Below are 16,332 nucleotides of genomic sequence, written 5' to 3'. Positions count from 1 at the left end.
CAGTGCAGTGTCCACAGAAAGTCATGAAGCTTAAAGTAGTACTAAAGGCTACGTGTTTTCTACCTTAATGAATTCTCTGCATTAAGGTAATAAACGCCCAGCCCCAGAGAAAATGGTCTCCTTATCCAGTGATTTCAAATCGCCAGTCGCAGGTGGGTGACTCAGGGTATGGACCTCCTGGTGCCCAGGTTCAAAAGTAAACTGGACAGATTTTTATTTGCAGGACCAGGGATCTCTTGGCTTTGCAGTGGATGCTATAGAAACTCTGTGGCATTAGTTCAAAATGATCTATGTCTTTCCCCCTCCTAAAGCTTCTTCCTCTTCTGCTTCTCGGGACCAGCCTGGAGGGTGATTTCTAATTGCACTGATTTGTTATAATAAATGATGATATAGTTTTACATTTTTTTATTCACGTGTGTGTATGTGTGTGTGTGTGTGTGGGTGTGTGTGTGTATATATATATATATATATATATCTATCATATGCACATCATTGGAAGGTTTTTAGCGCTGTACAGTTAAAAATGACAATTAAAGGTTAATTTCCCACATCTGTGGCTTTTTTAAATTGCAATTGGTGTCTGTGTATAAATAGTCAATGAGTTTGTTAGCTCTCGCCTAGATGCATTTAGCAGGCTAGATACTGAGCCATGGGGAGCAGAATAGAACTGTCAAACAATCTGCGTAACAAGGTAATGGAACTTTATAAAGATGGAAAAGGATATAAAAAGTTATCCAAAGCATTGAAAATGCCAGTCAGTACTGTTCAATCACTTATTAAGAAGTGGGAAATTTGGGGATCTCTTGATACCAAGCCAAGATCAGGTAGACCAAGAAAGATTGCAGCCACAACTACCAGAAGAACTGATCGGGATACAAAGAAAAACCCACAGGTAACCTTGGGAGAAATACAGGCTTTTCTGGAAAAAAGATGTGTGGGGTTGTTTTGGGGGGTCGTGAGCTCTAAAGGCACGGGGAATCTTTTGAAAGTTGATGGCGATATGAATGCAGCATGTTATCAGAAAATACTGGCAGACAATTTTGCATTCTTCTGCATGACAGCTGCACATGGGACACTCTTGGATTTTCCAGAACGACAATGCACCCGAGCACAAGACCAAGATGACCGAAGTTGAGGTGGTTACAGCAGAAAAGGTGAAGGTCCTGGAGTGGCCATCACGGCCTCCTGACCTTAATATCATCGAGCCACTCTGGGGAGATCTCAAACGAATGGGCAGCTTTGCTACCTGCAAGAATTCAGGGCCTCATAGACGACTTTTACAAAAGACTGCATGCTGTCATTGATGCTAAAGAGGGCAATACACAGTATTGGGAACTGCTCACTCATGTTTTCTTTAAAAATGGTACATTATATTACCAATTCTCCAAGGGTATGCACACTTTTGAGTCAGACTATATATTAAGACCTTATTATGTCGTGTTCTTTTATTTAAAATGTAAAATACAGTGGAGTTTCTCATGCATAGCAGTTAAAGAACTCTGAGCATATGAAATCTTAACTCTTGCAGTGTGGCTACATCCACACTGCAAGGCTTAAGTGCTCATTTTGCCTAAAGAGCTAAAATAACAAATATCTACTCACCAGAGCCTCAATGTGAAACAACGAAAGAAGGAGCGCTACAACCCTGGAATACTGGGTGTTTAACAGTTAAACAGTTAAAAGATATAGTGTAAATTCTATATGTGAAACACCCGGTAACGGGTGTGTGCATTGATCGGGTCTTTTCTGCCCGTGCGTGCCCGCTAGGGGGCGCGCGCGAGCAGAAAAAAATTGCCGTCTGGAGACGGCAACCCGCAGATGCTGCAGTGCCGTCCGTCCGTTTTTTTACTACGGGCGGACGGCAAGAGGTTAAGAAAGTGCTTTTTAAAGTTTTTTTAAAGCTATTTAAGGTTTTTCCATACTGTCCACACCTGTTGTGCGCTCGCCACTCCAATTGTTTTTATCACCAGAGCCTCAAGCCTGCCTGGCTGCTAGACCAGTCTCTGCAGCCTCGCTTCCGCGGTCTACAATCTCGTGAGTCAACACATCCAATACAGTGTACTGTGTGTGAGGACGCCAAGGGAAATTACACCACAGGTGCAGAGGGGGAGCAAGGCTGCAATGACCAGTCTAGCAGCTAGACATGCTCGAGGGTCACGCGAGTATATCTTGGATGCTTTCAATGTACACATTCGATTAAATGGTTGCTAGGGGACACAATTGATGATTTACACAGAGCAGCCATAACAATATAACCACTGCCGAATAGGTCCCCCCTTTTGTCACTAAAATAACCCTGACCCATCGAGGCATGGACTCCACTAGACCTCTGAAGGTATGCTGTGGTATCTGGCACCAAATCCTTTTCTCTTGCAAGGAGGGGTTTCCATGGATCGGACTTTTTTTTTTTTTTTTTTTTTTTTTTATATAGCACATCCCACAGATGCTCGATTTTTGGATTGAGATCTGAAGAAATTTGAGGCCAAATCAGTACCTCAAACTCTGTTGTGTTCCTCAAACCATTCTTCTTCAACCATTTCTGCAATGTGGCAGGGCACATTATCCTTCTGCAAGAGGCCACCGCCATCAGGGAATACTATTGCCAGGAAGGGTTGTTCTTGGTCAGCAACAATGTTGAGGTAGGTGTTACCTGTCAAAGTAACATGGCAGGACCCAAAGTTTCCTAGCAGAACATTGCCCAAAGCATCACACTACCTCTGCTGGCTTGCCTGTTTCCCATAGTGCATCCTGGTGCCATCTCTTCCCCAGTTAAGCGACACACCTGCACCCAGCCATCCACATGATGTAAAAGAAAACATGATTTATCAGACTAGATCAGATCACCATGTTGTTTGCTTCGTGCACACATGCCCATTGTAGCGCTTTTGTCTCTGGGCAAAGGTCAGCATGGACACCCTGACCAGTCTGCAGCTACGCAGCCCCATATGCAACAATCTGTGATGCACTGTGTGTTCAGACACACCTATCAGAGCTAGCTGTCACAGTCTGAGGACCAGGACACAAGAGGAAGTAGGCTCCGGGGCTTACGGAGCGGATTAAAGTAGTGAGCTAAAAGGGTACCTGGGATGCAGATCAGAGAACACAGGGAGTAGGTGTCTGTGCGATAGTGAAGACTCATAAGAGGTGCAGAATCTAAGAATTGCCAGGTCTTCCACAGAGCCTCTGATGGTAAGGATGATTGTGTTCTTCCCATGTTGCGGCCCTTTAGCACAGATAGAGGAGACTAATTGCAGCACTGAGGTTCAGGGTTCAAAGACAAGCTGGGGGGAAGCAAGTATACGCAAAGCAGGTCGGGAGTACAGAATATGAAAGTACACAAAGAGCATACATTAAAGTAATCAAAGCGCTGGTAAACAGCAGAGGACATGTGATGGGCAGGACAGGCGAAGCAGTTTGAATGTTCAAAGAGCCACAGGAGCAGAACTGAGACTTGCGAGTAATCACAGATGCAAGAGTTCACTGAAGCTGGTGAAAACAATCCTCTTGTTGGAAATACGTGATCACAGGGAGCAGTAATCACCAGTAAGTAAAGGTTTGTAAGGATCCAAAGGAACAAGTTCAAAGTGGGTCCAGGTGTAGTGTAAAGACACGTTGCTCGAACGCCGAAGAACAAGTGAGCTGGTCTTATAACAGGATCAGAGCAGCTTGGCAGGAAGCCGAGTTGCTCGGACAGGAGGCAAACCCGGTGCAGGATCATACCACACAGAAGTCTGACACCAGCTTTAACATTTTCAACAATTTGACCTACAATAGCTCTTCTATTGGATCAGACTACACAGGCAAGCATTCTTTCCCCATGTGCACCAATGAGCCTTGGCCATCCATTGCCACTGGTTCACCAGTTTTCCTTCCTGGAATCACTTTTAGTGGGTCCTGACCACTGCAGATCGGGAACATCCTGCAGTTTTGGAGCTGCTCTGACCCAAATGTCTAGCTATCACAATTTGGCCCTTTTGTGGTCGCTTAATATCCTTAAATTTCAGGGACAAAATGTTAATTTGCCGTCTAATATTTCCCACCCACTTCCAGTTGCCATTGTGACTAGATAATCAATGTTATTCCCTTCACCTCTGAATGGCCATAATGTTATGGCTGATCAGTGTATGTTGTATATTGCATAATATATAACAAATAATCAACTATCTTCCTTTTCAAAATAATGTTTCGAAGAAAGTATATTTTCCAGTTTCTTCAATGCAGTTCTCACTAAAGCCTGTGCTGCTTCCCAGTTATTTAAAGAAATAAAAGATAACTAATATATTCCTCCTCCTCTCTATTCACCTGTGCCATCAAATTCTTCTTTCATACTTTTTAGCTTTAACAGTTAAAATCTGTTTCACAAAAAATCTTGGAAGATGCTTCTTTTAAGGCTTCCCAAATTACCAAGAGGCCACAGAGTTATTCAATCTTTTAAAAAAAATAAGCTCAGATGGAGTCGGATGCTGGAAACCATTTTAAACCAAAAAGATTTAATCTCCAAAAAGTAGTGATCCATACAGTTATTTTTAAATTCTATTGTTAATCGAGAATAATCCGATTTCCCTACCCATGTTATCACTGTTATTGATTAATATTAATACAATATATTAGAAGAACCAGCTGCTGAATCTATCCTAGATAGTATTGAATGCGACTTGGAAAAACAAGAATATTTCTCCCGCTGGTGCACCCCAAACATCTATTAACTCACATTCCTGCAATTTACCAAGAATAAAAAAAAAACAACTAGGGATCTGTGCCCCAGGACAGGATGTCTATCCATTTCTGACATTTAGAAATTTATTAAAATCTCCTGCAGCTACAAAAAAACTCATTGTTTATTCAATACAAACTTAGAAGTTTTGTCACTCCGCTGGAATATGGTGGCGGAATATAAATATTCCCAATTATACATTTAGTGATCCATACAAAAAATACACATCTACCGTTTTAGATTCCACCTGTTTCTGAATGCAAGTGAGTTACAGCTTATGTGTAAGTTTGCAAACACTATGAATTAATAAACAAGAGTGTAAACCTTGTAGTTAGTTGAGTATAGTAAATGGTATTATTTAACCTTTGCAAATACTGTATCTGGCATTGCATGTGTCACCTGTAAACAACTTTTATAGCTAGTTGGTAATGTTTTACTAAATGTAAAATTGCATCACCTTCAGTGACATCTGCCATCTCTTGTGCAATCCTAGAAACTTTATACATAGAACTAATCGAATTAAAAATATATATTTGTGGGGGGGGATGGTTATTTCAATGTATCTTACACAAATCTAATCGCAGAATATATATGTTTTAATACAAAATACCATCATTCCCTATTGATATAAAGCAGGGCTGGAGAATTCCCAAACTTTCTGGCGACTGGGAATATGGCTGGTCCAGCAGTAGATGCACCTGTCTCCATGACTGACTGACTATATTCTATTCCCCAGCAATCGCTCCACAGCAATCGCTCCAAACACCGCTTACCTGAGCATGAAAGCATGGGCTTTTAGCCTGAATTCAGGGCTCAGCAGGCACCGCCTGTGACCGAGTGGGGAAGGAGCAGCCTGTCATCCATGGCACCCAGCATCCATGTTCTGCCTAGAGCACCCCAACCAGATGCAAGCCCCAACTTTGAGGAACTGCAAGTCCAATTATCTAACTGAGACCAGCAGGACTAGCTGAGACTTGTAATTCAGCTGTTGGAGAACATAAGCTACCCTGACAGGAAAGGAGACTGGGCCTTGATGTCATTGTAGATCATGGGTTCAGGAAGGACCGTTCCTGCCTGACTAACTTGCTAACTTTTTATGAGGGGGTAAGTAGAGATATGGATGGAGGGAGGCCGGTAAATGTGGTATATCTGGATTTCTCAAAGGCATTTGATACGGTACCACACAAACGCTTAATGCAAAAGCTGAGAGCTATGGGCATAGCTGAAGTGGTGTGTTCGTGGATGGAGAACTGGCTATGGGAACGTGTCCAGAGAGTATCTATAAATGGCACCTTTTCAGACCGGGCTAGTGTAATGAGCGGTGTGCCTCAAGGATCTGTGCTGGGTCCCATATTGTTCAACCTATTTATTAATGATATCGGGGTGGGAGTGAAAAGCCATGTTTCTGTGTTTGCAGACAATACAAAAATAGGGAGGGTATTAGAAACGGATCGTGACAATATAACATTGCAGGAGGACCTGGATAAAATATGGCAGATGAGGTTTAATATCGACAAATGCAAATTAATGCACTTTGGAAATAAAAATAAACGGGCTTTACCAGTGGTGGCAAACCTTGGCACTCCAGCTGTTTTGTAACTACAAGTCTCATGAGGCATTGCAAGATTCTGACAGCCACAGACATAACTCCCAGAGGCAGATGCATGTTGGGATTTGTAGTTTTGGCACAGCTGGAGTGCCAAGGTTGGCCACCACTGGGCTATACCATCATGAGTATGCCACTAGGGAAGTCAGAAATGGAAAAAGATTTGGGGGTCATTGTAGAACACAAATTGAATGGTAGCTTGCAGTGCCAGGCTGCTGTAAACAAAGCTAGTAGGATCTTGTCCTGTATTAAGAAGGGGATGTATTGCAGAGACAAGTAATTGTGCCACTTTATAGATCATTGGTTCGGCCGCATCTGGAGTACGCGGTCCAGTTTTGGTCGCCGGTACTAAGAAGGGATGTCCTTAAGCTGGAGAGACTCCAGCGGAGGGCAACCAAACTAATTAGGAGAATGGAGGACCAGAGCTATGAGACAAGGCTACTGAATTTAAACATGTTCACGTTGGAAGTAAGGAGATTAAGGGGGATATGATTTTCATGTACAAGATGTTCAATGGTGACAGCAACATTGGCAACAAACTCTTTAAGTTTAACTCCATTACAAAGACTAGAGGCCACCACCTAAAATTGGTGGAGAAAAAATTCCAGCACAAGGGGCGAAGGGGGTTCTTCACAGTAAGAGCGGTTAGGGTCTGGAACTCGCTGCCACTGGCAGTGATTTCAGCTAAGAGTGTGGAATTGTTCAAGAAACCTTTGGATGATTTCCTGAGGGACCGTAATATTCAGGGGTACAAGTGTTCCTAAGAATGAGTTAAGCGTGGACCTATATGGGTTGGACTTGATGGACTTATGTCTTTATTCAACCCCAAATAATATGTAATTGACTGTGACACTCTGCAAATGTTGTTATTCTGTTGTATTAATTATGAAAGGACAGTGATTGGGTAGCAAGGACAAGGGAAAGGTTCAGTTTGCATACAGAGCAGTAATGGGGTATGAGGGGCTAGAGAGGGGTTCAGTGTGTGTACAGTGCAATAATAAGCATAACAGAATCTAGAGAAGGGTTTGGTGTGGGTATAGGGCAGTGATGGGGTGGTAGGGTCTAGAGAGTGGTTCATTGTAGGAACAGGGTAGTGACAAAGGTAGAAGGGGCTAGGGAGGGGTTCAGTGTGGGTACAGAACAATGAGGGTGGCAGTCGCTGCAGAGGGGTTCAGTCTGAGTACAGGTAACTAGGGTGGCAGCAGGGGCAAGAGAGGGATTCAGTGTAGGCACAGGGCAATGATGATGGTGGTGAGGGATTCAAGGCCCCCATTCAGTTCTTTCTGGAACCCCAACAATTCTGATAAGATTCTGATGTTCTCCATTTTCAGTATCATCCAGTTTGTCAGTGTTCACATTTGATTACACCTTCAAACCATGCACCTCTTGTTTTAAAGGGTTAACCACATCCTTCATATCACGTTCTCTGCATTTCCCGGACCACATTTGGTTACAAAGTTTGTCCAGTCATTGTTTAAAATGTTGTTTCATTCCTAATTTCCTCAGCCTGGGTCTTTAAATTCTGACCGAGGAGCGCAGCACCAAAAAAATTTTCTGTGTAGGTTCCTTGACTCTGTTCAGGAATACAAACCTAAGCAAATGTACCCGCTGTGTGCCCTGAGAGTCAATTATCTTCTTCTAGGTCAAGTCACATATATCAGTATGGGCTTGCGCTCCGTTTGGGAGCACTTTCAGAAGCTATTTACCTTACTGAATATCTCCTTGGCTGCAAGCAAACCGCTCCAGCCTGGTTACTAACTCTTTGCCCCTCGCCTTATCAATTCTTCCACTGTGGTGTGTGCTATTCCTGTCATGCTTTTATCTTCATTCCAGTCAGTGTTCAGGGAGACACCTACAGGTTAAGGAGGAGCACGGGATGGAGGGGGAAAGGGCAAGATTTGGAGAAGAACCCATCCCAGGGCCACTGTTGTTGATGGAATACGTCACATTTCACTTCTGCTCACATCGCAGGTCAGGGCAAGCTGAGGTCACATCAGCTTGCCCATCGCAGGTCAGGGCAAGCTCCGGAGTATGCTTCCTTGATATCATATTTTTCTGTATATTGGAATTGTAACATCAAATGTGACTCTTTTGTGATTGTTTAAAAGTAACGTGATGTTGAATCTTTTCCGTTTCTGTATAAAGATGGAGAAGCTAAAAGCTGAATTGGATGAAGCAAGACTGAGTGAAAAACAATTACATCAAAAATTAGACCATCAGATTATTGTGGTGGCTAATAAATCTGAGGAACTTCGATTGATGTCTGAACGTGCTCATGAAACAATGTCTTCAGAAATGATTACAGTTCAGCTTGAGCTTCATGAGCTGGAAAATGCCAAGGTGAGCAGTTTATTGGTCCTATAATTTACTTACTCTCAATCGTTTTTTATAGATGTGCAAGACCGAATTAAAGGAAAATAATGGGGATAGTGAAATCCACTCATCCCCATAATTAGAGCCGACGCGTGACACTAAAGCTGTCACACGTTGGTTCTATTGATCGAGAACTGAGCGATCACATGTCACTGATCAGTTTGCGATCATCTCCCTGCAGAGCCAGCTGTTAATCAGGCAGCGGGATTGATCCCTACAATATTGTCAAGATTCATCCCAGCTGCAGCGAGGCTCTGTGCTGTCGCCATATAGTGGGCAGTAGCCTGCTATATGCAGAGTTTTGGGTCACAGGAGGACATTAGTATAGGTCCTCCTGTGACCCTAGAGAACTATGGCAAAAAAGGTTGGGCCATAGTTCTCTTTTACATAAAATATATAATCCATACTAAATAGAGGCGGTGTTAAGGGGTGTATATGATCTATTTTGCAATTGTCAGGGTTTTTTTGTAGGAATATATGGCTGTTAATTGCCTTTGAAGTTTGATCTACTATACAACTGGATTCACAAAGCATGCACCTGATTGAGTCTGGAAAGAGACATTTCCAAACCATCTCTTTCTGTTAGCTTTTACAGGTGTGTATAGATTGCTAGTGGAAGTCCAGTAAAAAGGCAGTGCTAGTCTTTCCAATTCACAAACCCAGAATGCTTTGCACAGTAAATGTGTTGGAAGCACTGTATGTTAATTGTTTATTTGTAAAATATAATTTTATGGAAGTAACTCTAATAAAAGATCATTTTTTTAAAACTGCACATTTAACTCTATGCTGCGCCCCCTTCCAAACTGTAAATTAACATCTTTCAGGTAAGTTCCTTGTGCTGGGATGGTAGAGTTTGATATATGCGCCCACAGTGTGATCAGCCATTCTCATCACCACAAATAACACTTAGCGTGTGCTAGCAAGGAGGTTAGCCAGATGGAAGCGTGACGGGATCCTTAGTGAATGAGCTGCTCGAGAGGGGAGAGAATGTCTGGGCTACATCTTCTAAGGTTGTTGACGCCACTGTGGTTGTTGAAGCCACTGTGTACGGTCTCTAAACACAGAGACTGAGGAACCAGAGCCTACCCATGGGGAAATACTGGTTGCCATTATTATGTGTAAAGCTTCTTTGCTTACAATGTCGTCTGATCAGTTAAAGGTCACTAAAGACTTCCTGAGTCGCGATCGTCCAAAGGTCAGAGAACGCACCACAGCCTTAGAAGGCAGAGTCAGCCTAGTAGAAGATAGGATTCCCCTTAAACAGGGCCTGGATGCTACACAGAATACATTTTGATAGCCATGATGTTAGAATGAGGATATGGAGAATAGGCTGTGACACAACAATATCTGTTTAGTGTGCTTTCCTGAGCATAGGCGCCTTTGGGTGCGTCTCCTATAGACTTTGTGAAAATGGCTTGAGGAGTTTTGGTGAGAAAATTTCACCCATCTTTTTGTGCTTTCCCAGGCTCCACCACCAGAGCGACCCCAAGGGCACTATTGCTGAAGCTTCTGCATCATAGAAGCAGGGAAATATTACACAATGCCTGAAAGCCAAAGGATTTGTCTTACAATGTGACAAATATACATTTCTCTCCTGTTCATTGAAGGACACAGGGCAACAGATCGTAGATCCTGAATGGTAGGGTATATCGCCACCTAAAGGAGTAGGACGCTAGGCACATAACAAAAAGACAAGACAGCCTAGGGGCGGCCCCTGCTGGTGGCCCAACCCCTCACTTGCTGACAAGTCTCCAGTTTTTTGCCTAGCGTCAGGAGTAAGGAGCTAAAAAAAATTCTCTGGACAATTTTTTTTTCCTTTCTTCCGTTTTGACATGATTTTCTTCTAGCAAGTGTCCCCAGGGCGACAGGCTGGATGACTGTAGATCCTTGTAGTCTCCCCTGGGTGACCGACGAGCGCATGCAGACTCTGCTACGGTGGGTCGGCTGCGACGGGTGGTCCTCACCGACGCCTATGGATACAGCGTGCAGAGCTCCTCCGACTTGCAGGGTCAGACATCTGGGCCGGAACAAATGCTGAGGGTCTTGAATTACTGAGGGTCCCTCTTCCCCTTGCCTGGTGGTCTCCGGTCAGTGGGGTGTTTTTTTCTGCGGATCGCAGGGATGACTCTCCTGCATTGCCTTGTGAGGGTTGTGGGCTGCGCTATGCGGACCCCTCTAGACCCCCTCTTTGTGGGTCCTGTCCGCCTGCGCTGCTTTGCCTGTCGCCCGTGCGTTCCACCGGAGGGTGGGTGGTACCGCATTGTCCCTGGAATATTTTTCCTCTGCCATGGATGGGTTTGTGATGCGCATGGAGCGCGCCTTGACGCAGCGCCCACCTAGGAAGCGTGTTCTGCCCTTGCCATCCCCTGCCTTGTCAGGGGAGTCCGATGAGGAGGGGGAACTCCCCACGACGTCACCTCATTCTGATCCGGGGGATTCCTCACATCCTCATCCGACCAGTGAGGATGAGGCTGCGTCTACGCTCCTGGTCCGGGAACCTGAAATGGTCTCGGCGCTGTCAGGGAGACCCTTAAAATTGAGGACATTGCCAGCACTTCCACGCTGCCGCACGTGCAGTTTGGGACGCATATGTGTCGGCGTTCTGCCAAGGTGTTTCCTTCCCCTTTATGAAGGGTGGAAACGGCCTACTAAGTCCTCTGTGGTCCCTAAGCGGTTCTCGGTTCGCTACCCCTTAGAGGGGGCCTTTGTGTCTAAGTGGTCTTCCCCGCCAGGGGTGGATCCACCGGTCTCTTGTTTGAACAAGGCCACGGTTCTTCCGGTGGAGGATTCTCCGTCCTTTAAGGACCCTTCCGATAGGAAGGCTGCGCCGCTTTTGCGGTCTCTGTCTCGGGCGCTCTCATGCGTCCGGTCTTGGCTTTGGTCCCTCAGACTCTGAGTGGGCTAGGATGTTACATCAGGGTATTGCGGTGGAGAGTGTCTCCCCCGCTTTCGTGGCATTAGCGGATCAGTGGTGCAAGGCCTTCGTTATGTCTGCAATTCGGCCTTGGATGCGGCACCCTTTGGTGTCCAGGGTGTTGGTGTCGGCAGTGACGCATCGCCGTTTGCTCTGACTTACGTGCTGATCGGCTGCTCAGGCTTTCAAGGAGGCTCTACAGGAGTTGTCCTTTCCTGGGGACCGTCTGTTTGGTTCCACCTTGGGTGTGGTCCTTAAGGTTCTGACGGGGGGTCAGCGTACCTTCCTTCCCCAGGCGCGCAAGAAGGGACCGCGCTGGAAGCCTGGGCCTACTTTCTCCGCTCACAAGCGGCTTTTTCGCCCGCCCTCCGACCTAGGGTGGTAAGTTTTAACAAATCCTCCTCTTCCCAAGCTTCCAAGCGTCCATGGCAGCCCACGTCTGCCGAGCCCCAGTTTGAATGAAGGTCGGGCCCCGGCTCTGGTTCCCAGGGTGGGGGGGCGCCTTTGGCTCTTTGCGGATTTTTGGCTGGCCCACGTCGACGACTCTTGGGTCCGGGAGCTGGTTTCTTCGGGCTACAAGCTCATGTTTCGGTCCCATCTGGGAGACCGGTTCTTCCTGTCCAACACGCGACTCTCTCCTTCGCGGTTGGCGGATCTCCGTAGCGCTGTGGCGGACCTTTTTGTTCCAGGGGGTGGTTGTGCCGGTTCCGTCCCCGGAAAGGTTCAAAGGGTTTTATTCAGACCTGTTTACTGTGCCCACGAAAGTGGGGGTGCAGCCCATCCTGGACCTCAAACGCTTGAACACCTTGGTGCGGTTCCGTCGGTGTCCGGATGGAGTTGGTCCGGTCCGTGGTGACCTGGCTCCGTCAGGGAGACCTGCTGGCCTCCATCGATATCCGGGTTGCATACCTTCATTAACCCGTTTGCGAGTCTCATCAGCGGTGTCTTCGTTTCGCGGTGGGGGGGACCATTTTCAGTTTGTGGTGCTGCCCTTCAGGCTGGCGTCGGCCCCACGGGTGTTCACCAAGGTGCTCGCCCCGATCCTGGCGCTATTGCGTTGTCGAGGGGGGGGGTTCCGATCGTGGGGTGCCTGGACGATCTGCTCCTACGGGCGGAGTCGCATTCTTCTATGGTGACGGCTCTGGAGGTCGCGGTGCGGTCCTTGGAGAAGTTCGGGTGGCTTCTGTACCTGCGACAGTCTTGCCTGGTGCCTTCTCCACGCCTGGAGTTTCTGGGTTTGGTTCTGGACACTGTCACGGCCCGGGTCTTTCTTCCTCGGGACAGGCTCCGTTCCATGGTCCGGCTACTGAGGACTCGCCTGTGTTCGCCCCTTTCAGCTTTGCATGCAGGTCCTGGGTCTCATGGTGGTCTCCTTCGAGGCAGTGTCCTTTTGCGAAACATCATACCGGGACCCTGCAGCGCAACATTCTAGTACAGTGGGACAAGTCCTCCCTGTCCTTGGACAGGGAGATTCGGATATCTCGGGAGGCGAGGGCCTCCCTGTGGTGGTGGCCTCAATCTCCGGCCTTGGTGCAGGGGAAGTCCTTTCCTTCCCGTGCATTGGACGGTGGTCACCACGGACGCCAGCCTTTGGGGCGGGGTCCTGGGCGCCGTGACCGTACAGGTATCGGGATTCTCTCCTGGGCGGACCATCGAGTCCTGGCTCTCTCGGCGGTCTACGTCCCGGGGGTGGACGATTGGCAGGCCGATTGCCTCTATCGACAGTCGCGGAATCCGGGGGAGTAGTCTCTGCACCTGGACGTTTTTCAGCAGCTCTGTTGTCGCTGGGGGACGCCGGAGGTGGATCTTCTGGCGTCTCGGTTCAACCGGAAGGTGGACAGGGTTGTGGCCCGGGCCCTGGATCCCTGGGCGGAGGCCGTGGATGCCCTGGTGGCTCCTTGGGATTACGGTTTGGTTTCCGCCTTTCCCCCTCTGTATCTGTGGCCTCGGCTGCTGCGTTGGATCGCGGCTGAGGGTGCCACCGTCATCCTCGTGGTCCCTGACTGGACTCGGAGGGTGTGGTACGCGGACGTGGTTCAGCTGGGGGTGGCCACCCCGTGTCGGCTGCCTCTGTGCCTTGATCGTCTGTCCCAGGGACCTGTGTTCCATCCTTCTTGCAGTCGCTGGCTTTGATGGCGTGGCTGTTGAGAGCCAGGTCCTGAAGGACCGGGGGTTGTCCGATGCGGTCATTTTCACTGTGCTCCGAGCGCGCAAAGCGGTTTCTGGAAGGATTTACCATTGCACGTGGAGGGCCTATTTTGCCTGGTGTGAGGCTGGGGCCCTGCCCCCGCGTTTATTCTCCATCAGCTGAATCCCTGCATTCCTGCTGTGCGGGGTGGCTCAGGGGCTGGTCTTGAGTACTGTGAAGGGCCAAATCTCTGCCTTGGCGGTGCTTTTCCAGCGGCCTTTGGCGTCTAGTGCTCTGGTTCTCACCTTTTGTTCAGGGGATGACGCGCATCGCTCCCCCTGTCCGCTCGCCTTTGGCTCCGTGGGATGTGAATCTCGTGCTTTCAGTGTTGCAGGAATCCCCGTTTAAACCTCTTTAGGAGATTCCGCTTATGTCTTTGTCACAGAAAGTGGCCTTTTTGGTGGCTATCACTTCCGTTCGGCGGGTGTCGGAGCAAGTCCCTGTTGCTGGTTTTGCATCGGGACAAGGCGGTTCTCCGTCCTCGGCCGGCGTTCCTGCCGTAGGTTGTGTCGGCATTCCATCTGAATGAGGACATTGTCTTGCCTTCCCTGTGTCCGAAGCCGGTCCTTTAGGAAGGAGCGTGCGCTCCACTGTTTGGATGTGGTTCGCGCTCTTCGTGTTTTCTTGGAAGCTACGGCTTCTTTCCGCGAGACCGACTCCCTGTTCGTGCTCACGGAGGGCCCTCGTACGGGTCGGGCCGCGTCGGCGGCTACCATCTAGGTGGATACGTAATGTTGTGATTCAGGCGTACGCCGTTAAGGGGCGTGAGCCTCCATTTCCTGTCACTGCCCATTCTGCTAGGGCTGTTGGGGCTTCCTGGGCTTTTTCCGACATGGGGCCTCTGTTTCTCGGGTTTGTAAGGCCACTACTTGGTCTTCTGTTCACACCTTTTGTTAAGTTTTACAAGGTGGATGTTTTGGCATCGGAGGATGCTGGTTTGGGGCGCAATGTGTTGCAGGCGGCTATTTGAGGTGTCTTTTGGGTGTTTGGTTGTTGTTGCCCATCCCTCAGTGTGTACTGCTTGGTGACGTCCCTACCATTTAGGATCTACGATCTGTTGCCCTGTGTCCTTCAATGAACGGGAGAGAAAATAGGATTTTTGTACTCACCGTAAAATCCTTTTCTCTCCGTTCATTGAAGGACACAGGTCCCGCCCTCTTTTATGGGGTGTACACTCCTAACTGCTTGTTACTTACTGGAGACTTGTCAGCAAGTGAGGGGTTGGGCCACCAGCAGGGGCCGCCCCTAGGCTGTCTTCTTTTTTTTTGGTTATGTGCCTAGCGTCCTACTCCTCCAGGTTGCGATATACCCTACCATTCAGGATCTACGATCTGTTGCCCTGTGTACTTCAATGAACGGAGCGAAAAGGATTTTACGGTGAGTACAAAAATCCTATTTTTTCCCGACTTCTTAGCAGAGGTTCCACTACATGGAATGTGCCTGGTCAGTCATTGCTTGCCTTTTAACCAGGGAATTTTTCTGGCCTCTAGTCATCAAGAATGACTACTTGCACATCCCCATTTCCCCGCCACTTCAACACTATCTGAATTTTGCTTTTGAATTACAGCATTACAATTTGGTTGCCCTTCCCTTTGGTCTGTCCATGGCACCTCCAGGTCTTCCCCCAAGGTTCTAGTGCTTGTTCTAGCTCTTCTTCGTTTTCAGGGAACCACCAGTTTGGGATACCTGCACAATTCCTTGCTAAAGGAACTATCAGTCCAGAATCCATCAGCCAATGTCCAACAAACAGTGTAGACGCTGCAGACATTCTAAATCTCTTGGGTCCTAAATTTTAAAGAAATCCGCACTGGATCCAACTTTGAGTATCTGGGCCTAATCTTGGATAGGGTCTTATGTAGGGTGTTCCTTCCCGAAACCAACCTCCCGGTTTCCCTTCTCCCATATTCGGACCCTACGGTCCGGGAGTCAATATATTTCCCCCAGTGTATGTTCCTGGATACAACCCAAGTGGATTCTTTATTTACAAATTGTCAGTTAATTTTGCTGCATTGAGTATCAAGTGTACCACAGCCTATGAGGAATGTATACTTGAGGTAGTGGAAAAGTACATTTTGTTGAGGACAGTCTAGAAGAATCCGCACTGGAGTCCACTATTTTATAGAGATTTGTTAAATTTCATTATTTGATGATAGACAGAAAATTTAGCTCTAAAGTGAATGGATTACAGAGCAGAAAAGATATGTCAGAGATTACTTTATCTGTAGTGCTTTTGTGGCATAGCAAAATAAGACCGTGCTAAATATGATTTTTTTAAAAATAAATCTGTAGTCAAATAATACTCAGACGGAGGAGAGGAGGGGTTGGAGGGAGCGTTTAGGGCTGAAACAACTAATTGATAACATTGATAATGAGAATCGTTGTCAACGATTCTCATTATGGATTAGTTGATTTTCAGCTCCTCCATTTTTCTCCCTGCCGGTACTGGCTGCAGCGGTCTGTGTCCCTTTTGCTGCTCTCCCTGCCTGTATCGGCAGAGGCAGCGGGGACACAGACCACTGCAGCCAAGGAGGAGACTA

The 16,332-nt window shown here is 47.4% G+C and overlaps 1 protein-coding gene across 1 annotated transcript in view; it reads left to right on the top strand.

Moving 5' to 3' along the window:
• The window catches only part of SPDL1 (spindle apparatus coiled-coil protein 1), a gene marked incomplete at its 5' end in the record, with an annotated part of 79,068 nt that overhangs the window by 6,871 nt on the left and 55,865 nt on the right, over positions 1 to 16,332 (top strand). Inside the window, 4 exons of the mRNA XM_018573196.1 lie at positions 1,062 to 1,154; positions 1,971 to 2,034; positions 2,554 to 2,639; positions 8,466 to 8,660. Of these exons, the coding sequence (XP_018428698.1) occupies positions 1,062 to 1,154; positions 1,971 to 2,034; positions 2,554 to 2,639; positions 8,466 to 8,660 (438 nt within the window). The remainder of the gene's footprint in view (positions 1 to 1,061; positions 1,155 to 1,970; positions 2,035 to 2,553; positions 2,640 to 8,465; positions 8,661 to 16,332) is intronic.

This window comes from Nanorana parkeri, unplaced genomic scaffold, assembly GCF_000935625.1.
Source record: "Nanorana parkeri isolate BGI_ZX_2015 unplaced genomic scaffold, ASM93562v1 scaffold2269, whole genome shotgun sequence".
Taxonomy (NCBI): Eukaryota; Metazoa; Chordata; class Amphibia; order Anura; family Dicroglossidae; genus Nanorana; species Nanorana parkeri.
Note: the sequence above shows the minus strand (reverse complement) of the source record. Positions and strands in the feature narration are given on the sequence as shown.